This window comes from Neodiprion virginianus, chromosome 1 (genome assembly GCF_021901495.1).
Source record: "Neodiprion virginianus isolate iyNeoVirg1 chromosome 1, iyNeoVirg1.1, whole genome shotgun sequence".
NCBI classification, from domain to species: domain Eukaryota; kingdom Metazoa; phylum Arthropoda; class Insecta; order Hymenoptera; family Diprionidae; genus Neodiprion; species Neodiprion virginianus.
Window position 1 is genome coordinate 22296189 of NC_060877.1, and position 27470 is coordinate 22323658.

General features: G+C 43.7%; 1 protein-coding gene across 2 annotated transcripts; it reads left to right on the forward strand.

Annotated features, from left to right (window-relative positions):
- The first annotated feature begins 1095 nt into the window (after positions 1 to 1095).
- LOC124300945 (netrin receptor UNC5B-like) lies at positions 1096 to 27470 on the forward strand. 2 transcript variants are annotated; one of them, XM_046755460.1, is made up of 12 exons: positions 1096 to 1773; positions 9731 to 10017; positions 15797 to 16213; positions 17405 to 17686; positions 18090 to 18257; positions 19842 to 19877; positions 20522 to 20686; positions 20879 to 20920; positions 23143 to 23280; positions 23407 to 23904; positions 24368 to 25301; positions 26410 to 27470. In XM_046755460.1, exons 2-12 carry the CDS (start codon positions 9912 to 9914, stop codon positions 26579 to 26581), a joined length of 2958 nt encoding a protein of 985 aa, XP_046611416.1. In that variant the 5' UTR covers positions 1096 to 1773; positions 9731 to 9911; the 3' UTR covers positions 26582 to 27470. The 2 variants fall into 2 exon arrangements, with proteins under 2 accessions (XP_046611416.1, XP_046611425.1); XM_046755469.1 differs by lacking the exon at positions 19842 to 19877.

The following is a 27470-nucleotide window of genomic DNA, read 5'->3' on the forward strand; positions in this document are numbered from 1 at the left end:
AACAAAGAAAAGGGGATAAAATAAGAAGAAAATTCATTTCAACATATTACTAGTGAAATTGTAATTCTGACAATATATTTATTTATTTATTCATTTTTTTCTATAATAATGTTCAGGCAATTTACTATTTTCCTTGCCACCAAGCATTACTTTGGTAAAGGAGGCGTAATTTATTGCAATCTTTTTCAAGCAATTCTGGAATCAAGGTAGAACCTTGCCTTGTTATATATCTCTCAATCAAGTGACGTGTGAAATAATGAATTCCCAACAGAGCAGTATTTGCAATAGGTTATGTTGTGAAGTTTTTTGACACTGACTTTCAAAATCACTCTCCGAGTGATTCGTGTGTATCTTTCAAACTCTCATTAACGAGAGATTAGTTACAAATCCAAACGAATCTCTCACACGACAATTTTGTCATTACGATTGAATTTAACCTGCAGTCAACGGAGTTCTTATAAAAAAAAGGCATGTTACAGATCGTAAGAAAGAAAAATTTTAAAAATCGTTGATTTTCTTATTTCTTCAAAATTCGTGTACGTTCGACGAAGGAATTGATCGCTGCTGGCAAAGCACGCGTGCACAAGATGACGGCGAAGAGTAGGAGAAAAAGAAGGAAAAAAAAAAAACACCCCCCCCGCTCACCCCCCCCCCCCCCCCGCCGCGCTTAAATAAAATAAAAAAATAAAGCAACACAGGAGAAACGAGAAAGAAAAGAAGAAGCGTAAAAAAGAGGTATAGAGAGAAAAAAAGGATGAGGAGGAAAACCTCTGCACCTCCTCGGTGACTGCTACATGACGTTCTTCGAAAGTCGAAGAGCCAGCGAGCCGCCAAACCGAAGGCACTCAAGATCTTAAATATTCACAGGCGAGTTCTACTCTCCCTCGGTTTTCGGTGCCCTCCACCGCCGTTCGGAGGCACGCAGAGCATCCCAGAGGGTCCAGCTTCTCCCGCCCCCGCCCTCCGACCCGCAGTCGTTTCCTCCCCTCCACCCTTCCTTTTCCCCTCCATCTCTTCCGTTCCTCATTCCGCCACGCGGCCCGCGCCGTCAGCTTCGGTTGCCCTGGCGGGATTCAGTTGGCTCCAGTTTGCCGCGGCGGACGCGCATGCTAACATCGTTCGAGGGGTTGCTCTGCGCTCTAACGCGTTCAAACGTGCCGCACCAAGGGTTGATTGTATTGCAATGAAGAACTCGGTTGGCCGCCAATCGTCGATCGCTACTCGCGTTTATTTATCTTCGAAAAAGACTTGAACTCATCGTCGTGATTTCCGTTTCTTTTACTCGAAGAAATTTACGAATCCGAATTTAGTTTTTTTTTATTTTTCACTGAGGACAAGTTGAGTCTGAATTTATATGGAAGGAAATTCGGGAGGTTCAAAGCGTGCTTTGATTCGGTTTAGCGAATAACGCGAGTGGATGGATATAAATTTGAAGAAGATCGAGGAAGACCGAAGGACTGCAGTCGTCGATTTATGCATTCCCGATGGTGAGGAAAACGACGCGTTGCTTCGGTTATTGAAGTTGAAACGGGAGCTACGGACGAAAAGATCCAAGATGATCCGACAATAAGCGCGTAATTCAAACGACGCGTTGCACTGATGAAATATTGAGGGAACGATAGACAGGAGTAGATGGGAAATCACGTGCTTCAGTGTTCACGCCGAGACGTGAGAAGTGAATATTCTCAGTGAAGTGATACCTATTTGAAACAAGTACGACAAATACACGAGCAAATTAATGGATACTCTATCTGGCGGCTGCTAACAGCTTGTGTAAGTAAATCCCCATTATAAACGCAAATATTCTCACCCCTCTCCGCACGTAATTATGAGGTGAAAGTGAACCGCGCTTATGTATCTCCTTCCCATCCGAAAACTCTCATTCTCTTTCTTTACCGCTGTAAAACAGGACCGGCATCATGTGCACAGCATTAAAATTCAACGAATCTCTCTCTCTAAGGTTTCCTAACAAAATATGTATCTATAATGCCTCGTTTATCGCGGTCGGGGTCACGCAGCTGTCGAAGACGAGAATTACCGGTAAAGTATGCATCTCTGCGTCGGGGTAATTAAACGTACCTATACTTTCTCAACTCCGATAATCATCGCCTGCGTATCAGGAGGTTTTAACTTGGCGTGGAGAATTGAGTTGTTTAAAGACGAGGGATAGAAAAGGCAGAAAGAATAGTAGTCCGTTAGACTTTTAGGTCTCCAGGAAACGTATTATACGCATTAAAGAGGCCCGCTTCAGTCTTTTCCCCTGTCGTTTCAGCAGGGGTTGAAAATAATATAATCGTTACGTGAGCTGCGATTTTCTGCGGGAATATGAAATTAGGCCGGTGTTTGCCGTATGATACAGCGGACGATCCCATATTGGCGTAACAAATGCGTGAAAGCAGTATTGAAAGAGAGAGAGGCGGAGAAAACCGGGTGATAAATCAAAGCCGATAATTCCGCAGGTATGGTCCATCGGCGCGGCTACCGTTTGCAGATTTGGAGGGTGCCTAAGCCTTTGACCGTGTAGCGCTAGTCAAACGCAATAAATCCGGTACAATTTACATAGAATTATACAAATGGGATTTTACACGCGCCACGCCGGAAATCCTCTTTGATTTTTGAACACGGGACGCGCTCGAATTGAACCGAAGTCCGAAGCGAAACCGCACGAAATGTAAATTAGGAAGCTATAGAAGGGGGAATAAGGGAGGGGAGGGAGCGGAAAAAGAAGGATCGAAATATGAAATTGTAATTTTTTCTTTCAATCTTCGATTTTGTTTGTCTCTTTCTTTCGGGACAGAAAGATGAATAGAGAAAAAACAAAAAAAAACAGCACGCCTACGGGGTCCCCTAAGAGCGTGCCAAACAGGAAGTGCTTGGGACGTGATAGGCGTGCAAAGATAGGCGCGGTTAAAAAGACGTAGTTCTTCTCTTAAAGATAGCTCGGAGTAGTTAAAACCCCCCCCAACTCGGGAGACGGTATAGAAAAATAGATAAATAAAGATACACAGATAGATAGATGAAGAGAGAGGGAGAGAGAGAGAGATAGTGAGGGGGGGGGTGGGAGTCGAAAGTACGTTGGATGTGCGTCGCCGAATGAATTTGGAAAAAGGTCACGTATGTAGAATTAGAAAATCGAGTATACGGGGACAGACACGGTTGAAGAGGCAGAAAAGAGTCCTTTTTCACTTTCCTCCTTTTTTCTTCAAGTCCGAAATAACACCCACACGCGGGGTGAAATTTATTGAGCGGCAAACCAGCGCGGGAAAGCCGGCGAGAAGTAGGAGTAGATATACGTACGCTGCGTCGCGGAAGGTTCTCTTTAAATCTCATGGTTGTTACTATTTTATTTCAACTCCCGGTGTTTGATCTTCTTTTATTTGCTTTTCCGTCATGAATCTTGACTGTTGAACCGTTATTCGGTACACATAATACACTTCAAGGGTTCGGTATTTCAAGGCGATGCCGCGGAAGACAAGTTGCGTTGACAATGCATCGGAAATCTGTGAGGTTGAATCACGCAGTATCATCCTTCGGATTTTCACACCCTCGCCTCGGTAGGTTCGAGCCCATGCAAAGTAGCCCTCGTCACTTCCAAAGCGACGATAATTTCAGGCAACGAAATCACATTTTGAAGACTCTAATCCAATTAGAATCTCATTTGGTCCACGCAATCGGGCGACCAGTATAAATGAATGCAAGAATCTTTTAGGATCACCTCAAAGATGAAATGGATTCAATTTAGGGAATTGTAGTATGTTTAAAAATCCCACAGAATCAAATTGGAAATGTGTTACAGAGACGTTAACAGCACCGCTGAAAGAGTTATGTAGTAAAGACCGTTAGGTGACTATTCCATACGAAGATGAAGTTGTTAACGTTACTTTAACGATTCACGTTTCGGGAAAAATCGTTATTTCGCAATTTTAGGAATGTCTGACGATATGGTAAATTATAGTGAGGAAAAATATATTCATATTTAGAAAACTGAACTTCTACAATTACTATAAAATTGCAAAACTGTAGTTTTTTCCCCCTCTCGTTTCATTACGTTAACGTTGCTAACTTCAGTCTCTTCCTTTCATTGCAAAAGAAGATTTCGATCACAGAGATGATTGATTTGCGCTTATCGTGCCTTGATAGAAAACAGAAGAAAGACAGTGCAAGCGAATACCCACACGAGTTCCAGATATCCATTGCGTAGAAGATTGGCATTGGTCAAAACAGTGTTCAATAGATATGAGCTTGTACAAGCTCTGTCTAAAATAAAACGACGTATGTCCACACTTGAAATCGTTCAAGAATCGACCATCGCTTTGAAATACGAGTAATTTCCAAAAATTACTGGGGTTTTCCAGTAAGATTCCTCTTGAGAAGCTTCGATAGGCACTTTTCGATACTCGCGCCCTCCAACACGCGAAGTTCATTGAAATCGAGAACGTCCGTGAGGATGCACCTGGCGCCAGTGACTAGATCGCCACATCTGCTGAGGAGATCAGAATTCGGATATTGGTCGGTGTATTCCGTGAGAACATGGGGCTACCTGCGTACTCGACAAAGGCGAAACGTACGCACCTCGAATGATGGAGGAATTGGCAATTCACACTTGAATGGTTTCCCGTGGTTTTGACAATAAAAGTATCAATGGATAGCAGTCAAGGGCCAGCCCTCTTGTGCAAGTTCCTTTCGCGTTCTTTCCCCTCTTCTTTTTCCGTTTGTCCGACTTGTTTGTCGTCCATGGTGGTTTCTTGCGCTCCCGCTGCTGCCACTGCAGCTCTTCTCCAGCTTCGAGTGGTTCACAAAGAGCGTCGTCTGTCAGAGCATAAAAATTCATACATCGTGAATGATCTCATTGATTGCGTTTCCACAAATTTTTTATTTCCCCCATCTGCAGCGGACATTGGCATGCGCGTCGCCATCTTGGTTTCGTTCATGCGTCTTAAATCGTTGGTCTCATTGATTCGTTCTTCGTTTGTCTTCCTCTCCCCGTTTCGTCGCCGATGTAACGCATATTTCAACAACGTATCACGCGTGCAGGGAAAAAGAATTCTAAGTGGCTTCACACTCTTTTTCAGCTGTCTATTCAAGACTCTACCGAGTCTCTTGATCACGCATGCATACTTGCGACGCCCGGGTAATTTGAGGATCGATTTAAGCCGCGTCTGGGTATGCCGACAATTCGACCTGCGGGGTCAAATCAAATGGAAAGATGAATGGGAAATGAGAATGCGCTTTGTAGATTTTTAGGTTCTTCTCCTAGGTCTGTCCCAGCGGGGTTCCGGCGTGAATGATATATTTTTATTTTCCTCCCCTGAAACCCCGAAACTCCACCCTCAGGATCCGTTTGAATGTTTGTGTGTTTTTCAGACGCATCGCGTCGCGTCGCGACGTCTTGCTGCTTTCAGTTCAGGCTCCGCTGGTTTTGTCGGCGTCGCGGACGAAGAGCCAGAAGCTTTGATCAAACTCACATGCAGCCGTGAAATTATTTATTTGTAGTCTAAACGGTAAAATATGTACATATATACAAATATGTATGTATATACACGTATATAAACGTGAGGAACTATGAGCCCACCGTAAATGCGAGACATATTTACAGCTGGGACAGATAGGAAACCTGTTCGGATGAGTATATTTTTGTTTCTATAAAACCATTTGGACCTAATCAAGCTGGCATTAAAATCTAGGCACAAATCACAAACATCGAGACAACTTTTACGGCTCAATATAGTTTTATACATAAACGTGAACCGAGTTTCTTTTGCAACTACGCGAGGATAACCGATTCGTTCAATTCGGTAGGTTTGAACGATAAACCTTGGACGCACCGTCTCGTCTGACAGTGAAATGTACTGAGAAGTAGAAGAAAAAAGATTCTGCTGACCCGTCGGGCGTTAAATTCGAGATAACTGTATCCTAGGATCTAAGATTTAGACGTAAGTGTGGAAGATTTAAGGACACATCTGGCCACATCTGCTCGTGACAACGTTGAGAAGACGTTATCTGTACGAAATCGGTCGGTGGAGAAGAAACCTCCACGGGACAAATGTATGGTCCATAAAGACGCTGCTAACCCACAGCCCCCATGGTTGACATGTTTATTTCACCCCGTAATCTTCTCGGATTACAAAAATGGAATAAGAAGGAGAAGATGACGAGAAGAAAATATCGACTGTTGAATAGAGTCAGCCGAAAACCGGTAGCCAATTCGTTCCTTTTATCAACCTGATTTTGTATACCTGCAGGTAGGGAGAAAAGGGTTTGATGGTTTGATGGTTTTTATTAAGATCTTTCCCATAGCCATGTTGGGAAACAACTGGGTGTACTGAAAATTCATATACAGAGTAAAGTAACAGTCGGATTTACCTTAACAGTACGGCGATTGTTCTGATACTATAACACAATTCTCTCAACAAGCATGGTACAATATTCTATACAGTATAAGACCGATCCTTGTACTCAGAGAGTAGATCCAACGGTTACAATACAGTATGTGAATTTCAGCACACCCTTTTTTACGCCGGGACTAACAATAAGAGAGACTTTGAAGCACGTGAAATTTGAATTTTGGATCGAGGAACGCCGGAGCGATTCATTCATTGATATAGATTTGGATTTTCTCGAACGAGATTTCGATTCGGCGAACCCTTCGGTGCCTTTATTGTTACGGGGCAAGTGGAAGTACCTATTTGCGTGTTACAATAGCCGAGCAGCGCGGTTTGCATCGGAAGAAAGATATCAGATCCGATCGGTAGATGGAACCAAGCCGCGGCAGCTTTCTGGCCCCGTGGCTGTTGTACCGAGAGTCAGCTGGCCATTCGAGCCAACTGCACTGTGAAATGCCATGTGTCCAATGAAACACAATGGCACTACCGCTGCCGTCGCTGTTCTGGAGTATGTATTTTAAGCTTTTGAGTACGTAATACAACCGCGAACCGTTTATAAATTGAGTTTTAATCCTGGATCAACGGCTTAACCAATGGGGAATCTCTGTTGATGGGATATTTCAGATCTCTCATAGATTACACGTCCTATGAATGCTGTTGCCGTTCATATTCGGGCCCGCCGGACCCAGGGACACACATTATCCACGTATTACGCTCGCCGTTGGAAGTCACAGCTGCATCTAGCCTCGCCTTCTTCTTCTTCTTCTTCACAAACATCAAGATGCTTTGTCGCCACGCGGGCCTTAGCTGCTCCTTGTCCATAAACGGCTATATCTTAGAACCGCTCCAAAATTTTTGGAAGGGCACAGCATGGAACTCGGGGACAATTCGGATTACAGCCAGTTTGAACCTTGCCTCGTAGTTCACGGACTGGTGCAACACCTTTTAGTCATTACTGCCGTAGCTATGTTGAAGAGAAGTTAAGGTAAACTGTTTTCTGTCGCAATATCGAGCTCAGAACAACGTCAGGCTGTGTGACAAAAAAATTTGTCAACTCGCAGCAACGCCCCGGTATCGTGTGAAAGGAACATCAGCTGCTGTTGAACGTCAGCGTGTGTGTAGCCTGCACCCCTTCGTCTCGGTTAATTATTGATCGACAAGAGCCGGTGAGGGTTTTGTCACACGTTCCGATCTTTTGAAACTTCATGAAGGTGAATGCCAACGTCGACGCTCGACGGTTGGCGTTAGATTCATCGCGTCTGGAAATTATCAGCCGAATCAAAGAGCGTATCCACCTGGTCGAATGGCTGAGATGGAGACACTTGATGTTTCGGTTCGACGTATTTTGAGCGTTGACTAGACGACAGCTCATTGATCCGACGCGTGTAAATTGGTATCTCCGGATGCGCAGGTATTGTGACAAGTCGAAGAGACGATGTCGATTGACGATCAGTTTGGTTAGCACGCAGGGATAATCAGTGTCTGGTAGGCATGCGATTAAAGTATCAGTCCTGGCACAACAGTGACGTGACCTGAATTCGATTGGAAAGTCGCGTTTGATTGGGATAGTATAATGAACGAACCCAGGCGATAGATGTAATCTGTACCGTTAATTATCTCGCTCGGTAATTAAAGCTGAGCTTGAGATAAGGCTGAGATAAATTAGTGCCAGTACCTTGTACGTAAAGCTCGCCATCAAACAGGTTTCACTCGCCGCGAACTAAATTGGTACAAGTGCGGGAAATTTTTTGAACTCGTCAAATCCACGCACTGCACCTGGTGGGGACGACTCATATACATAGGCCATTCCGCAGCTCTGGTCTACCACCTGCTCGAGGCTCACACACGCGCTGCGTCAATTAGTTATGTACATAGTCAGCAAATAAGAAAGAAAGAAAAAATGAGAAAACAAGAATTCCAACCGCCTAATTTTAGTTTTCAAGTCAAACGAGGTAATAGTGTGAAGGATCGAGAATTTGTTTGAGATAGGGAAATTCTCTGTAACAACAAGGCAGAAGAAGAACGTTCTAATCAGCTGACTTCAGGTCCCCTTCGAACGCCGGGCCGATTGACACAAGAAATTAACCAGTTTGAAAATAGTTTTTAGACTTAACCGGTTTTATTTTACATGTGTATACAGTAAACGCGTGTCAATTTACCGGCAATAAGTCGCAGGCGTCGAGACGGTGCTCGTGCCACCGTCCCGGCGTACCCACTGGGTCTTATATACCTTTTTACGACGTGAGTATACAATTTCGAAAGTCGTCAAGGCATCGGTGGTGCGATGGAATCGAGGAGGGAATAAGAATCGTGAAATGTCTACTCGAAATAACTTCTACAGGGCAAAACGGTTGTAACACCTATTTTACACGGCAATATCCGGGGAGCTGGAAACTCCAGTTCTCCGCCGAAGCGCCGAACATTAAAGTAATCCCGGTTACCCGGGGCTCCGAATGTGGGGAAGAAGAGCAGAAGTAAAATAATTTAAATAACAGGGGGTGTACCAGCTGCCGTAAGGCATCGCTGCACTGCGCGGACCGCGACTGTATAAATATTCAGACGAGCTAAAATTGTATATGCATGTATACCGTATACACATACAGCGCACTACACTCCGAGACTCGGCGAGCACGGGTAACTCGGGATAACGCGGTTCCTACACATTTCGCATGCATTATCACGGTCAAAGGAGTACTCTTGCTTATAATTCTGTAGAGCGAGACTGTCAAAGCTTCTGCAACTTCAATTTGCGGGGTTTTAACTTACCGTCTAGCAATTTTATCATCAATACGGAATTTTCCGTTCTCTCACCCCTCTCCCCGTTGCCCCTGCTCTGCTGTGCTATCAAAACTTTTATATTAGTTCCAAGCTGAGCGGCCATGGGATGGCTACACAAATAATTCAACCACAGTTCAAGTTTATTTCACATCCGTTAAGCAAATCACTCTGCGTTGTCCGGAAGCTTATACTATCTGCAAAGGGAAAAAATCGTTAAGGATTTTATGGTGATTCGATGAATGCTACATGCATAGTGGTGGCCTTGTTATAGTACGTTTTTAGAATGCGCAACCCAAGATTTTATTGCCAAGACGAGAAAGACAATGTGAAAAAGGGGAATTCAGCAATCAATGAATGGCTTCAGAAGTTACTCCGTGAACGACATGATTTCAATCCCCACCGTCCAAAGCGTGTTCCCTTCCTGCCGAGAAGCTCAATTAACACCCTCAATTAACACGATTCTAATCAATTAACTCTCCCTTGCGGATGAACTTTGACGTAATTGTTAGCCCGTTGGTTATGAAAATAATTACACCACTCACGATGTTTCTTGAAATTTTTTGTTACAGATAGAAATATCCAGGACTGACTTTGCTCTTCCGGTGCAGTTCGACAACGTTGATTCCAAGTCTGTTTCTCGGTGTTGAAGTGAACAAACAAACAACGCGATGTGCAGTGAGCAGTGACACTTGTAGTGGTTGGTAGTGACTGTTCAATCTGCTTCTATAGAATTGAACTGAAAATGAAGAAATGACAACGCTGGCATTCACGATGAAGCCCAGATTGTCCTCTCTCTTCCTGGTGTTCTACCTTCTCCTCGTCCTGCCCGAGGTTCATCCATTCAGCTCAGTCGAAGGTGAGTAGCTACAACAGGGTTTACGGTGACGATTCAATTCACTAGCTCAAGTCTAGTCTCCATTCTTCTTTTTATGCACAAAGCCTCATTCAGCAACCTCACGGACAATCGAGCTTAGGTATAACTCAGTGGCTGTAGGCTTACAATCGGTTGAAGAAATCTGTCACGCCACACTCGTGAGGCGTGAATATTGTGTTCACAATATTTACAGAGTGGCAACGGCGAAGCGAATAACTGTTATAACCGAGCGACAATGTGTGCCAAAATAAAGTCAATGCCGCAATGGTAATCAGAATACTCTCATTTATATGCTTGCCATGGCTTATAAGCCCGTCTTGAAGCCTTGAGTAGAATTTCGCCAGATACAACATCCTGCGCCGCTTTTTCAAGCAGCACGATTTGTCTTCGTTTACTGTCACCCAAACTATACAACCGTCAGACACCTTATCCTTTCATTTCCCAAGTCGATCTATTTTCCAGCCTCTGGAATCATCTCCGGTCCCTCAACTGTGGCTACACTTCAAACGTTTCGACCGAGCCTCAACCTTTTATTTGCGAGCTGTCCATCTCTTTCTAATTTATACCGTCACGGTGATAAATGGGCCCCAGGAGATTTCCCCGCGTTTCACTGTCCGTCAGCTTTTGCACTATGTGTGTATTAACGCACCGCGAGTACGGCGCGCTCATCAGTCGCTCCACTTATCGCATTCACTAGCCACATTCGCACATTCTGATCACTTCTCAACTTAATGCACCCTGCGCAAAGAGAGTTAGTTGAAAGCCTTTCTCCGAACCTCCGAGCGGTTATTATAATACATTCGAAGAAAATTTTTTTTCTCCAATCGCAAGTCGTAGACCTAGACTGATAATGGATCACTCGAGTGAGCTGGTTTGAAAACCGCCTCTGAGAAATGAGAAATAATGAGGGGCCGACTAATTATTGTCGTGAGCGAGTGATGAATGGTTTTACCTTTCTTTGCAAAAGTAAGTCTATCTACAAGGGGATGATTGGTTCGATGAGTACCCACACTGTCATTAAATTTCTTTTTCACTGGGATCCTTGTGGTCCTGGAATTCAGTCTTCACTCTCGTCTCTTATCTCTGCCACTGTTCAAATACGTTAATCTTTAATGCTGTCATGGGCCATACGTAAAGATCAGTGACTGCAACTGTTGAACATGATGCTTGAAATTTTGCAAAATTTTTTTTCTAGCAGAATGAAAATAATTCGTGGATTTTGAAAACTGAGTGCATAAGGTCGAGGCATACGTTTTTCTGTCCATCCTTTCTCTTTCTACGCTTTGCGCCGTCGGTGCTTTAAAATCGAAGAACCAGGGGTGTTTTTTCGGGGTGTAGAAATTCCAACGTCCAAGCAAATTAATGAATACATAACTGCTTGGTGGATAACGCGTGACTGCATGGAAATTGTGAGGCAAGCAATTACGCGGTTGGTTACGGGGCGCAACGATCTCGTCAGGAGACGCAGCGTCTCCTTATCTCCTCCCCGCTTCTCCTCTCGCAGCGTGGTCTCATCAACATTCTGTTGGGAAGAGGAGAAGGTTCTTCGCGAAACGAGACTCTTGCGCTCGCTGCAAAGTCGTGCAGCATCCGATGAAAGGTCGGGTCAGCTTTAATTATCATAAATCAAACGCAAAGCCGGTCGCAAACCGAGGCGAATTATCGCAAAACTTTGTTCGCGTTTGTGGGTGCATATATGCATGCACTAAGCGTGACGTTGAAGGAGGGCAAGAAAAAATAAGGGTTATTCCCTCGTGCTTTGGAAAAAAGAAACCCGTTCAATCTTGATACCTTTCGAAACGCTGCGAAATCTCTACGGATTCATCTTGTCTTATTTATCTTGCTTTCAACGTAATAAGAAAAGAGAAAGAGAAAGACCTTATTTACGGCCACCATACAGTTACAAGCGGTGTGAATGGTATCATCTAAGCTGTATACGTATCTGGGAAAATAGTAAGACAACGGGTAGAGGTGAAAGTGAGTTTGAACGATTTCAAATTGCACGAATAATATTTTATCACACAATAAAGTAAAGCAGCAACTTTATGCATTATTTACGAGTGAATGGCTCAAACGAATTCATAAAAGTCTCGGTAAAAATGAATTAGCGATTTTCAACCGAAGCCGCTGTCGTGACGCAGTAACGCGTTAAGACTCTTGTTCGACGAACGAGACTTAAAACGAAACTTTATACCAGATGCATTAAAGTGGGTGTGTATTATATATATATATATATATATATATATATATATATATATATATATATATATATATATATATATATATAATACACACCCACTTTAATGCATCTGGTATAAAGTTTCGTTATTATATATATATATATATATATATATATATATATAATTCCAATATAAGAAGCGGTGCGATTAGGTATCACAACTCCACAGTAACTACACATGATGTACCTAGTTTATTTCGAGTATGGCTATTTTTTATACTTTGAATTGTGAGAGATGAAATTTTCTATACCATTAAAGCCATCTGTTTTCTTGATATCTGTATAGTTACACTTTATTCTGAATCATACATTTACAAAAAATAATAACGTTCACATACGTATAAATTTCCAGAAAAATATTCTTATGGCTCCTGTCTTCTTTCGGATGCATCCGTAAAGTTTATTTGTCAAGGTAAATTGATAGCAAAGAATATTCATTTTGTCGGATGGTTCAACGAATTGAACCATCGTTCGCACTATATTGTTTGAAAAAGTTTCCGCAACTTTGTGGTACTTCATGACCATCATTTCTACAATCCATTACGGTAAATTCAAACTTGTCGCGCATCAATTGTCACGAGATCTAATGCTATAAAAATGAGGAAATTGCTTGTCTGGAGTTTGGTACATGTTTTCAAATTATACAGTTACTATCATTATCTGCATAAATTTGATTCGACACATTGAATTTCAAGATAGCTCAATCCTCATGCATCTAAACCAAGTTCGTTAATGTTCTGCTAGCAATTAATTGGAAAATGAACAATCTTATGGAAAAAAAAAACTTCCTCGAGTTGTGCAACGGCCAGGATCGATGTTATCGGTCCTTCGATATCAGAGTGAGCCTGGCGCACTCCAGGGGTTAGGCATGACTAGCTTGTATCTGATTCTGTTATTCGGTTAATTACACGGCCTAACGTAGGTACCGTAGCTGTTACGACGCAAACGTTTTGTGCTATCTTCATCGTGTCCTAAGGCTCTCAGCTTACCTTACAAACGTATTATATATCGGGATAATTAATCTCCTGTTCGCAATTGTCCGCAATGTGCCTGATTATCTTGAATGACGATACAACATTGATATGACAATTAAAGAACGCGACTTTTAATTATAGTAATCGGTTCCGTCTCCCCGACTACTAGACCCGCCTGAATTCTCTCAACGGCTCATGAAGAATTAGGCACACCTCTATAGACGATATCCAACACAAGCTCAAGCTTCAACTTCTGCCCTGAACCTAACGTAATATACGCCGACCAAGTTTCAACGGAGTTAAGGTTTATTGCTCTCCTGTTCTCGTGTCGCTCGAAACCTGACCGAGAACAGTCGCATAAATTAAAATTCGAGCTCCGGTGTGCCGGGATACTCAACTGATCTCCCGAGAGAGGCTTGAGTTTCTTTAATTCACTGACTTCAGCGAAGCTGCAATCTGCTCTTTGAGCGCATGAAAAAAATATTTTCATTTACTTCGTCAAGACACTGAAAGACGCTGTAAAAAAATCTTGATGTAGGGAATGCAGTAGTCGGAAAAAATTGACGATTTATTCCACAAAAAATTTATCAATCCCACAAAAGTTGGTGCAAAATACACTTCCAACCCGGTTGGGAGATATTTTTTTCAGTTTTTAGCTGCGATGAATTTTGAAAGGACCGGTACATTCATGCACGTCATCATTAATTTATTGCAGACCGTAAAAGCTTTCCGAATCTGATTCATGCGGTTCAACGCGTCGCATATAAGCCAGATCGACAAAGCGTACCCTACAAATTGGCTCTTATCTACCGCGTCTTCGAGCTCAGCTACTTCGCCTCTGTGTTCCTCGTTTTGTTCGTGTTTTTGTCTCGACCACGCAAGCCAGCTGAGAGAGACGGTGGTAGTTAAAGAGAGGAAGAGACAAAGACTGGAAGGGAATTACTATCAAGTATCAACCATCTGGGACGCCTCTAAGACCCTGGCTGCATCGTTCGAAAGGTTTTTAAAAGAGTATTTCCTGACTTGCTCCGTGATCCTGCTGCCTTAATTAACTCTCCAGGAAATAGCAGTAGGTATCGATATATTTGAATATGCCTTTATTCGCAGTTTGAAGAATATGTATTGAACAAAGTATCGTACGTACCTTTTTATGCTGCGGTTACAGAAATTTTTTTTATATAAAATTGTAGTTTTACAAGATTCACCAAAAGATTTTAACCTCAGAATTAGTTCCGGACCATCTGTTGCAATGTCATATGCGGCATGTATGAAAACTGATTAGCGAAGATTTGACGCAGACACTTGAAGCATCTATTTACTTGAACTTGAATTCAGAACATCCAGTCATATGTATTGATAGTGAATTTGCTAAAATTATAAGGCAATAAAGTAGCAAATAATTCTGTTTTCCCACGGTAAAATGAGTAGACAATTTCTCGACCCCGTTCCTCGGAAAACAGGAGATGTATGTAGGCATTGTACCCCGCTTCAGAAGCTATAACAAAGTTAATCGTCGTTAAATCGCGGAGTTGAAATAAAAAGAAGCCGCAAGTGATCGTTGAGAGGCAAGAAACAATTGCTACCCTTAATAAATGCAAAGTGATTCGGTCATTGAAGTACCATCTAGGACGATCTTCAAACAAACCCCGGTATAGCCGAAAAGAGAACGACGTGAGACTTCAGTGGAAACAAGAAAGGCCTTGTTTCTTGATCTCCCTCTGTCCCCCACAAACCCCCATCCCAAAGGCTCCGTTCCTCCTACAGACTGACTACCTCTTGCGGTAGGACGTACCTTTGTTAATTAAGAGGCGTCGTGTGTGGTCCGCGGTCTACGGCTCTCCGTGCTGTGGCAGAGATACGCTATCCAATGTCAGAATCCCTCCCGCTCCTGGTTTGGTTCTCTCCGAGTACAGCTTTGTCCGCAAGTTCCATCCCATCCACGTGCGCTGTTCGTACCGCAGATCGACTAACTAGACGGATATGTCCATCCAGGCTAACAAGAACTCCGAGCGAACGCGAATGGATCGCATGCAGGGATGGATTTGTAGGAAGCGCGTGATAATGTGCTATTCAATGTCCGTTCTCTCCTGTTCATGGGCTCATGAACGGTGATCGCCACCGTCGACGAGGCGGACAAACAGACGTGCAGGCATGTTATCGAAATTCGATGGAAACCTAATTTCAGTCCAGTTCCGTTTGGACTCCGTTATATATTTTCATGGGCTTTCAACCTAACGTTGCCACTATAAGGCCCCCGGAAATTCTGCCTCTACTCTCTATCCGGGAATATCAAATCACCTACCCGAGTGCCTATCACTGCGGGTAAATTTATATTCCAAAAACCGGTCCATCGTGTGAACCACTGCAGACAGTGCAGATTTCCCTTTGGAGCGCAGTATTCTTTGGAACATATAATTCTAGACTTTGAAAAAACTTGTATGAAAAGTAGCCCGAACCGACAGATCAGACATTTCGGATAGGAACATTTCATTTCAACTACTTCATTCGCGAAAAGTTTTTCAACCAAAGTTTCTTTTTCCTGTTTCAGAAGCAGATCAGGATGGCGTTGAAGACGATGGAGCCTACGGTTTGGAGGAGGATGACATACCCTCGGCAACGATCGCGACCGACACCGAACTGATTTCGGGGGGTAGTGATTCACTACCAGTATTCCTAACTGAGCCCTTGGACTCGTACGTGGTGAAGAGTAAGCCAGCGACGCTGCACTGCAGGGCTGCAAAAGCGTTGGAAATATACTTTCTGTGCAACGGAGAGCGTGCTGTTGGCGCCCGGCCGTCAGACTTTGTAGACCCTCAGACGGGGACAAGGATAGTCGAAGTGGAACTCGACGTGACGAGAAACCAGGTCGAGGAGTACTTCGGTCAGGACAAGTTCAAGTGCGAATGTGTTGCATGGTCGGGATCAGGGCAAATCACGAGTCAACCTGCATCACTGGACGTAGCTTGTAAGTATATTATATTACAGTGAAGTGACCGTTCATAAAATCAGATATCTATAGACAAAAATATAGACAAGAGTGCTTCGATGATATTTGAAGTCACAAAAAGTCAGGTAAGGTCACGTATAGGTCACTTGTGGTCACGTGAAGTTGTGTAGAGTTTCGCATGAAATTTTTTGCAATGTCACGTTAAGTCAATTGAAGTGATGCGGTCGTTTGACGTTGTGAAATCCTGAAGTCTAGTGCCCATCTGACCTCAGGAATGTTCAACCATTTGGTGCACTACGTTATACGACTTATGCAACTTGATGAAATACATGCTGTGTTATCCAGGAGTGGAACAGTCAATCGATTACGAGACTTTGGCTAAAAAACAATATTGTCATTTGACGTGAAAATCTCTTCAAAGAGCATGTGGGTGAGACGAAGAATGGTCAGCAATGGACAAGAGGAGAGAGGTTGATCCCGGCTCCACGCTGCGCTGGGGGCTCCGGTAGCCGTAATTACAATAATTACTTCGTCGAGCCGATTAAATCCAAGCGCTGCTCTTATCTGCGGATGCGACAGAGGAAGAGTAGGAAGAAATATGGCGGGCGTCGCGCTTTGCTCTCGTATCTAATCACAGTCATTATCGTAATATTCGTGATGACGGGTCACCAGTCTGCGCACCGCCGCCTGCACAGTCATTTTGTAATTATTATACGAGAGGTATGCATTAACCTAATGGTTAACGTTCGCCACAGACTGCACAGACTCCCTCGGACCCGAGGTGCGGTCCGCTGAGGAGCCACCGGTCCTCAGATGACGATGCTGAAACGTTAATGCGTCGTTAGACGCTGCAGTAAACGGCCGCCCTTGGTTCCGATAACCATCACGGATTCGAGTTAAGCATCTTAGATTTTTAATGAATGCCAGTTTCGAGCGCTGCTTTACAGACTAAACTGGACCTTAGCAGTCCGTTGAACTGACCTTACTCGATTTCCTTGAAAATGGAATGATTTCCACACGTCAGCTTGACTAATATCTCAGACTGGAACTCCAGCTCTTGATGATTGGAAACCTTTGAACCACTTCTATCGTCTTTACTGAAAATGAACCCCAGATCACACTGTTGACATCTTCATCTTTCTACACCCCGATAATCACCATTGGATAGTGTGAAGTTAATTGGAAAAATCCATTTCCCTCATGTTTCAGACTTGAAAAAGCAATTCGAGTCCCCGCCGTACTCTGTTTCGGTTGAAGTAGGTCAAGGAACGGAGATCCGTTGCGTTCCACCCGCAGGTGTCCCACCGCCAAGAGTGGACTGGCTCCGTAATGGAGTGAAGCTGGATGCGCCGACGGACACCTTGCTTATTTCGAGTGAAGGACACCTTCTTTTGGGTCAGGCAAAGCTCAGTCATCAAGCAAATTACACTTGTGTAGCGGAGAACATCGCTGCGAAGAGACTGAGCGATCCTGCAAGCCTTACTGTCTACGGTAAGCAGTCAAAATTTTCTCATTCCTTTTACTGCGATACGTTAGAGGGCTTCACTTGGCCATTGGAAGCGCTGGCCTCAAATAGCAAATGATTTTTAATTAGATATTTCGTAATTCCTTTCTTACGCTCGTTAGCAATTGCCTTTAATTACGACCGCGTTGTTTTTAGTCACTCTTGTGAGTCATATCGCGGGACTCTGCGCGTGTGAAAGTCACTCGGGTTGAATTCACACCGTTCAGACCACTTAGAAAATCCGAAACTACCTACGGTTTTTACGCCTGTCTATAATGAGCATTTTACGAGAATTTAGCCGTAGAAGAAATCTGACGTACGAGATCCTCGTTTAATTCCAAAAGTCAAATGAACCAAATGAATCGAGAAATTTTTTCTACTCTGTTTCAGTCAACGGCGGATGGTCCTCTTGGTCGGCCTGGTCAGACTGCAACTCGAGATGCGGTAAAGTTGGTCAGAAAAGAACAAGGAAATGCACGAATCCTTCACCGCTAAATGGTGGCGATAACTGTAAGGGTCCAGCGATTCAGACGAACGACTGCAACACTATATGCCCTGGTGAGCGACTATTGTCTGTTTTATTATTAACCACTATCTGCATGTTCTCGACGTCATACGGTTCGCAAAAGAATTTGGGGGTCCAATTTTGAAAGCTTGCAGCGAACGCGTGTGTTCTTGTGAATGCTTATGATCGTCGCATCGGATTTCCATGTCATTAGAGCGACTCATAAGAACTCCGATTCCGGTAAAGGGACCAGAAGTTTGTCAGATGACCGGAGCTTCGGTATAGAACGCGATACAATGTTCATGGTGCATTCAGGTTCCTCTGGCTGATAGCAATTTCCTCTATTCATGTTTTGCAAATGCGGGTGCCGATGGGTCTGAGGGAGATTGCATGAGCGAGGTTTTGTCAAAGACTGCACCACGCGATGATTGCTTTGCGAATACTCGTTGATTTATAGCCAATGCATGTTCACTGAGCCGCTGCAAGAACGGCAGGAATTGCCGTTGGTGCATCTCCTCTGCACTTGTAGTCTGCCGGACCGCAGGACGACTCTCGACTGAACGATGCTTCCTGGAAACCATCCGCACACGAGTGTTTGCGCCAACTAAATTCCTCCAGGCTTGAACCGTCGCCCTCAGACACACCGACCGGCGTTAATAAAATAAGAGGTGCTCTCGCGTACAGGTGTAATTGGACGTTCCAACTTCCAATCGTGTCTGCACATATCATTCCCTCGGCTATCCTCAACCTTCCGCGTCGCACTCTTCGATCGGTCTATCAGGCTGAAAAACGAAGGAAGTTAACCGTTTCGAAAAGGGGGAAACCAATCGAGCTTTTTTCCCTCTTTCATGTGTTTTTCTACTGACCATCAGTAAACAAAGCGTTGTGTGTTAAAGCGAACATGTTCATTCGGTCAGTTGATTTAGCAATTCAGGTTTAGCTACTGCAATCATTTTTGTTTCGTCGTGTTGTAACATGATGTACAGGCCATTGCGGAAATTCTTGATGTATTGGGAATTTCAGAATAGAACTGAAAAATTGAAAATCCAGCGAAGAGATTTTTCATCGGTCGAGAAAGTTCTAATGGCGAAAGGAAAAGCCACCTTTCAACTCGCAAAACATCGAATGGTAGTGATTAAAGTTTGCAGTGGCCAAAATTACAGGAAAAATGACTTTCCCATTATCAGTTTATACACATTATACTCAGTTATAACTTTCAGAATTTTTCGCACTATGGTCGTATAACAACTTCGTCTCTTCTTTTCGAGGAATCGAACTCCTGGTTTGTTACTACTGACATAACTTGATAATTCAATACCCATCCGAATGTTGTCAGAGCAGTACTTTTCTATCTCGGGACTAATTCGACCATAAATAAATAAAGGAAATATGATTCATTTACTTAAAGCAAATAGAATATGTTAGTAAAATTATCCCAATATTTGCTAGACTTGCTTTAAAGAGCATTACTTGATTTAAAAGACTTAGGAATAATTTCAAAGCCTCAATAAATTACGTGATACGTGGTCGAATGAGTCACCAGATTTGCAATATTTTAACCAAGTTCAACAATAATGAATAATATCTACGCGTAACATTGCTTATCTGTCCCACAATGCATTCATTTTACGGAGCAGCCGGAGCGATAGAAGATCAGTTCACTAACACCCTGGGTAAGTGGTTAAGCCAAACGGTAGCCGAGTCCGCGTATTTCGACGAGCAATTGCCAACTGTAACGGTAAGCCGGAGGGCTTGAAACAGCTCCCGGCTTTTTCGGTCGGTTGAACATGAACGAATGAAATCCGAGCTTCGTGACGGAACTGTTCACACGGCAAACGGCCCACCGAGAATCACGTAGCATCATTTCTCAAGGTCTATACCCACACGGGCTTCTGTTCAACTCTGACTGATCGTCGGGTTAGGCAACTCCACTGCTACCGGCGCTGTCGATGATAATGGTTGAGCCAAAGCACGTTGCACGCGGGCCTCGCCCACGCGATACACAATGCCAACGGGAGTCAATTTATTTAAGCCTTTGTACCCCGCGCTCCTTATTACCATCGCGATCCATTCACTCGCGTTAACAATAAACACCTGCAAGTGAGGCTGGATATCCAACCCCGCTCGTTAAGATTTTACCAGTATTTCTCTCCAACGTTTAGGAAAATAAATTTCCGACTCCCTTTGAAGCCGGTTGCCTTGCACCGCTACCGCTACTTGCCGGAAAAATAGAGAACCGGATCGCAAAGGAGTTACATCGGATACATTATACACGAAGACCGCGCACTGAATATACCTTGAACATTTTCCTCGACAGCTGTTGACGGGAGATGGTCCACGTGGTCGAGCTGGTCGGTATGTGGAAGCGACTGCTCATATACCAGAAGGAGATATTGCGACAACCCGCCGCCGAGTCATGGCGGAAGGCCTTGTCAGGGCAGAGACATCAGTGCGGCCAACTGCACGGGCGGAATGTGCAACGGTGAGTTTCTTCTTTGATCTCCGGACTCCCTATTTCAACGGGAGCAGTGAGCGAGGACATTTCGCCCGCGAAATTATACCCCCGTTTTCCATTTAAAACCCCTTTCATCGCTCCTTCGTTCCACGCCCAATGATCTTTGCGCTCGCGTGCAGTGGAACGGAAATTAATGCGAAAATATTTTTCGCTTTTCAGTTGGCAGTGCAAAGATCGGGGGTGCTCAGCTAGCCGAAGAAGGTAAGTACTTCGATCGACGGAAATAATTCCTATCAATAACTCGGATTAATGTTCTTATCGCGCGGCGGTTGGTGGAGACTCCCTGCAAAAGGGGGGCACTGCCGCATGCTCCTCAATGGCATTCAAATTTATGCCACCCTGGCGTCATCCAATCCCCAGAGGTTCGTTTGCGCGGTGAATTAGTCGATAAGATAAAATATAATCTTCGTCATATCACCCCTTGCTAGCTTCAATCCTAAAGGGAACCGCAAGGCCGGGAGGAGAAGGGCCGTCGCTCGTCATTAGCTTGAATTTGTTCGGATAAATTCACCTCGGTATGAAATTTTCGCCGTGACGATTTCCCGCGGATTATTCAACCAAAGGTTTAATATTTGCATTTGATTACTGCCACGGTTGAAGAAAATGGAAGCTTGAATAGGTAATCACTTGACGGTGTAAACTAAGATCGGAGGTTCAAGGACCTCGTATTTACTTTTAATTACAAAGTGTCGTGCAGTGGGGAAAATTCACGACAATCAAATTACGGACCTTGGCTAAAGCGTGTTTCGGGTACCAATATGATTCACGTCTAAACAATGTTACGTTCATTTGTCAAATCCTGCGTCAATATACATATTTTTAGTTATTTAAATATTGAAATTTGAACTTGAATAGTGATTTTTGATATGCACGGGGTTGTGCCTGCAGAATAAATAGTGCAGCCGTGATCAAATACATTGAATAAATAACGAGTGAGAAAAAATACAAAATGAAACCTACCAGAGAAGAAAAAAGAAACCAATTCTTCGACAAACAAATGGAATAATTCACGGTACTTTGCACAGATTGGGGGGTAATTTTCTTTAAGATTCAACGACCCGGGGCTTTATTAATCAGGCCTCGTTAATAACTGAACGAAATTTGCTCGTGAATGCCGTGTGGCTCGCTCCCTCCGCTGGTTGATATTTACTTTTAATTACGGGGCTCGTTAATTATTGAAAATCAGAACGTAAACCGGCCTAATTGTGACGAGCGACCCCTCGCTGTCAATCTGGGAAGCAGTAGCGGTGCATGTGATAAACAATTGAAAACCGTCAGTGCGTCGATTTTTTCCTGCGTGACGTGGTCCGACTTCGACGGACCGTAGGTAGGGTTTATAAATCGTCGAAGCTGGTTACTGGTAGGTACACGTATACGTATTGGTACAGGGTGTTTTTATCGAGCGGTATACATCAAAGTTGCACGCGATACGGTCTGCCCTGCGGGTAACTGGTATTAAAGAAAATTATGTAATTGGAAGACCACCGCCCTCTAACTGAGACGAGGGTACGTTTTTTCTACCCGCCGTTGCGGAAACTAATCACATATGCAAATAATCAACGATTAAGAATTGTAGATGAGTATATATCGAAGGATAAGGGTAATATATTGATGCATAATGACCATTCCGTACTTTCCCCACTTCAGATTACGAAAATTGCACAATTGTGGTGAAATTCTTGGTCGTGAATTATGGATCTACGGGTTAACGGGAGTGGAAAGTTCTCAGATCATTTATTCATAGATTCTAAGAAAAGCTCCTTTTCAAAATGCAAGAATAAGTTTATGTAAAAGGTCTACGGCATTAAGTTTTCTTGGTGAAATCATAAGTTATATTATATTGCGTATCGAGCTCTGCGATGATTCTTTGGCGTACCCATTATTTGTTCTTGTCAGTGTTTCTTTGTCTCAAATCAAAAACCAAACAAAGACAAGTAGGTATGTCATATAAATCAGCTACGGAGAAAAACCACTTAAACACGTATGCGAAGCGTCCGCGTTCACTTCCACGTTTACAATGAGTAGATTTATGTGCATGCTACTCGGCGAAATGCAAGGTATACCGATCTATTTCGCTACAGGAAAAGTCACTTCACCTCGGATAAGATCGATGCGATGAAGTTTACCGAGTTTCGACAGAAACCACGTTTGCAAGACTCGTTTCAGCGAATGGAGGAAAACGCTCCCACCTGATACCAGGGTTGAAAATGGTTTTGGAACCAATGAAGCACGGCGGTGCTCAGTAGTTCGGCGCGAAAGCTTCCCCTCCGTTTTGGTTAAGCGCGACAATCCCTCGTGGATAAGATCTGACCCAGGACTTATAGGAGTCTTGAGACATATGTGGCTCCGTTTCGTACGAAATGGAGCGGAATGAGCTCAGCGATCCTGAGCAACGTGAGTATGGATATCGTATTCTGTTTCAGCTAATCGGCAGATGGACGTAGCGCTTTACGTGGGCCTTACGGTGGCCTGTATCGTGATCGGGGGCCTTGCGTTTTTCTTGGCAAGATTGCTGAGGCGAAAGGGTCGCGATCATTCCTTGTACTCGATGGCACGTAACGGTAAGTAATTCGTTTCCTCCGGCGGGGATGTAGAGGGAAAAAAATGAATGTCGAGTTTGCAGTTCGGATAAAGCGGTAAACCGATCCGACCCTCGTTAAACCATAGTTCAATTTTCAATATTGCAGACTTTCAGCCCGAATTTTTTCCTGATCAGGACAAAAAATTGAGCTTGCAGCCAGACGTCACGGCCACAACGGTTCCGGCCTGCTACGAGTATCCTTTCGATCCGAAACTGTCCATGTCTAGGTCCCTATCCGAGCACCACTACGACGTCCCCCACCTCTCGATCGCCCCTCAACCATCCCCCATGTCCCCGACCCCCAGCACATCCACCCAGGAGTCCTGCAGCGACAAGCAAATCCATTCGGATAGTGAGAACAGCGTGACCAGCTCTTACCCATCCTCGGACTCGACCTATAACGTCGCCTCGGACACGGTGAGGCTACCGAAACTGGAGACCGGAAACGTTGCCAGAGCAATCGTTAACACTCGCGGCGCTTTACTCGTCCTTCCTGACGCCGGGATTTCGATGTCAGTCCCAGAGGGTTCAGTTCCAAAGTCCTTGCGTGAAGAATTGTACCTCGCTGTTTTAAACGAGGATCGATTTAGGCCGAGACTTCCTGGTAAGCACTTTCATCGTGCCCGAGGCTTTATTACGCGAAACCGAGAGAAGTTCAATTTCCAAATTCCAAGACTTGATTATCACCTTATTCTTCACCCTTAGGTTTATTGCTTTGAACGCGTGTTCTTTGGAATTATGACTTCAGACATTCGATACTATCCGAGTGAGCGAGTTCAAAGTTGACTCCATTTTCAATTTATTTTAGAAAATATTCACAGAACAATTTGAGACGGATGAATGAAGAAATCTTTCCCGTCGAATTCTTGATGTAGTACGCAATAATAAACCGAAAGCACTAAATAGATTCAGTTTTTTCAGTTTATAAAATACACCCACCACAGATTGTAATAATTATTGTTGTAAAATCGATCTCAATGTCGATGAAAATGATCGACACAAGTTTTGGAATTTCGTATCGGTACTCCGAAAACTATCTTCTCCAAATATGACGTGATTCTCTTTAGACGGAGTGACTCAGTTGTCAGCCGTAGTGACCTGCGGTCCTTCGTCAGCATCTTTCAACAAGCCTGTCATCCTGCAGTTCGAGCACTGCGCGATGCTGCACCCAAGCACATGGGAGCTGAGCGTATGGGCGTCTAATATAGACCTCGACGAAGTGTCCGGGGAGCAAGTGACCTGGACCCGCGTCTTGACCCTCGGAAATGAGACCATAAATACCCCGCTGTTCACGCAGCTTGACCACGCTGAGGCTTTCATAGTTACCGAGCAGCTGAGGGGCTATGTTCTGGCCGGTGAAAGCAGCCAGAACACGATAGCGACCAAAAGGCTGAGACTGGCGCTTTACGCTAGCCAGGGAAACCAGTGCTGCGTCAGGGTTTACGCCATCGAAGATACGAAGGCTGCCATGAAGACGATCACCGACAGAGAGTCACAGATCCGAGGCTACCTCCTGGACAAGCCCAGGACGCTGCTCTATCAGGACAACGGGGAGTCGCTCTGCATCAGCATGGAGGAAGTGGGCAACGAGTGGCAGAGCAAATCTCCGACCGAGTACCAGGAGATCTCTTTCAAGGAAGTCTGGAACTGTCAAGAGAACGGGCAGCACGTCTCTTTCACCCTGGACGGTGCGTTCGGACCCTCCACATCGAGGAGCTACAAGCTCCTTGTCTGCCAGGGAAATTCCGACACGCGACAGGTCTTCAGAATCGTTTATGACGGCGCGAAGCAGCTCGTCTCTTCCGGTAGCGTGACCAGACCATTGAGAGAGGTTACCGTGGTCAGCAGTGGACACGCCAACAACACGACCACCGACTCCGCTGCTCTGAGACCATTCAGGTTTACCAGGTCCCTTAGGAAACAGCTGTGCCAGTGCTTGGACCCGCCTAATGCCCTCGGGAACGACTGGAGAATGTTAGCGCAGAGACTTCAAGTCGATAGGTGAGTCAATTTGATCTGAAAGAATTTTCTTGCACACCTATGTTATTTTTTTTTATCCTTGTGCGATGTAAAATTGTGATTTTTTCGACACGGCATAATTGTAACGGAAAAACTCCAACAAGTCCCGATTTGTGTTTTTTTAATAGGATGGACATTGAGCTATTAACTCGTGCTATTATTGGTTTTGGATATTATTGACTTGTTTTAAATTAACCATGAAAAATACTTCATCAGGTCTTTTATATTACTGACTTCATTTTAGATCGGAATTGGGTTGTAGCCAGTTATTTGATGGCATAAAGTCACTTCTTTCAATTCATTACTTTCACTTAGAAATACTTGCTTCAGTTCATGGGTTATAAAGAAAAATGATTACTCTAAAGGCAAATAGTGTGCCTAGCAATTGCAGTTTTTATATCAACTTTCAAAATCCTACCATTCGCAATTCAGGGAATATAAATCCGTTGAGTGACAACTATGGTTTTATGATCACCATGCAGCTGCGCAACAACCACGCATTCAGTACTCAATGTTTATGTTCACATGAAACTTTTCATGGGTATGAGATCCGTTAACTTTCAAAAAAAAAAACAAAAAAAAACAACTTCGTATTATTTGTCGAAGAAATAGAGTTCGAATCGTAAAGTTCTGCGAATGTCTGAAAATCAATATACCGTCGAAAGTACATAATTATTCTAGTAACGCGTGATAAATTGTTTGGAGATCAATTATGCTTCCTCGATTTCGCGGAGGTGAAATATTTAGATGTACCCGTATACCCGATTGTTTTTTCACCGGTAGATATTTCCTCTGAATCAACACCGAGATATAAATTTGCCGGAGAGACGTGGTGGTCGGTGTGAGCGAAACTTGAAAATGTATTCCCATCATGAATTCGGTGCGAGCTGGGGCCGCCTCTCGAAACGTTTTCGGTAGAAGTTTTTTCATCAACATGCCTGAGCGAGATTAATTGAGTAGGGTTCAGCTTCGGATTTGACTCGAAGTCTATGATATAAATGGAACGGAATTGTGCGTGGGATGCGCGTCTTGTTTAGATTGGCCAGACCAGATTCCGTGCTAAGGTCAGCTTCCGTCCGTTGTGTTCCAGGTATATAAACTACTTTGCAACCAAGGCAAGCCCCACGGAACACATCCTGGACCTCTGGGAAGCGAGACACCGCGAGCCGACGGCAGTCACCGACTTATTGAATCATCTCAGAGTTATGGGACGGACAGATGCCGCGACGATACTTGAGGCTCAGCTTGGACCATGGCTGTGAGGTGCTCGTGAAACGAGGTGATAAACGCGTTTAGTGACAGAAGTGAAATGTTGTGAAATGACACTCAAGTGCATATGACTATGTTTAACTTCGAGACGCGATCCGGGACGGTGAACCTCGAGTGTTTCAACGCCGTCATTAGAGAGGTATCAAGACGTGCTATCGATTTCTATCAAAATTTACATAAACAGAAAAATAGAAATCTGTGAAAATGACAGCGAGCAGATGGCCTCTGGCTAACGGGTGATACAATGCGACGGAGAGAAAGACTCTTGGAACGGAGTGAATCGTGTACGGACTAAAAATTGGCGGAAAGGAATGAGTGGCCGATGCACTTTTTCGGATTGACAAAACAACGGAGAGGTAACGAATGTACTTTTTCGTTGATGGGAGATGATAATAAAAAATTTTGCTTGCAATTGTAATTTAGAGCAAATTTATTGGTATACAATCTAATAATACACGTTTGTGGTGACGTGTAACGTGTATAAGAACGTGAATCGAGACTGCAGGGGTGACGAGGTCTCGATTTAAAACACTGCCTTAACTGTGCGTGATACAATACACACTGCTTGTACATATAGACGAAAGTAACATGCGATTATTGGATATTATACAATACGATATTATATTATGTATATTAACATATAGTGAAATCAAAACGGTATGAATTTAGGCTATATGAAATGTTACGTAATCGAAAAAACGAATAAATATAGAGACAGAACTATGCGTTTAGATGAAAATATTTACAGGAAACTATTTAAGAAATAAAAAGAGGTAAATAATATTAAAAAAAAAGATGAGAAAAAAGAAATAAAGAAATTGACGATTGGGTATATATGGCGGAAAATTATGGATTTATTATAGAGTATACTATATTATGAGA

Excerpts from the sequence above, each read along its gene's own strand:
- LOC124300945 (XM_046755460.1), top strand. The coding sequence starts at position 9,912 with ATGACAACGCTGGCATTCACGATGAAGCCCAGATTGTCCTCTCTCTTC. Across the intron at positions 10,018-15,796 it reads TCCATTCAGCTCAGTCGAAG|AAGCAGATCAGGATGGCGTT; the intron begins GTGAGTAGCTAC and ends TTCCTGTTTCAG. Across the intron at positions 25,302-26,409 it reads CAGAGACTTCAAGTCGATAG|GTATATAAACTACTTTGCAA; the intron begins GTGAGTCAATTT and ends GTTGTGTTCCAG.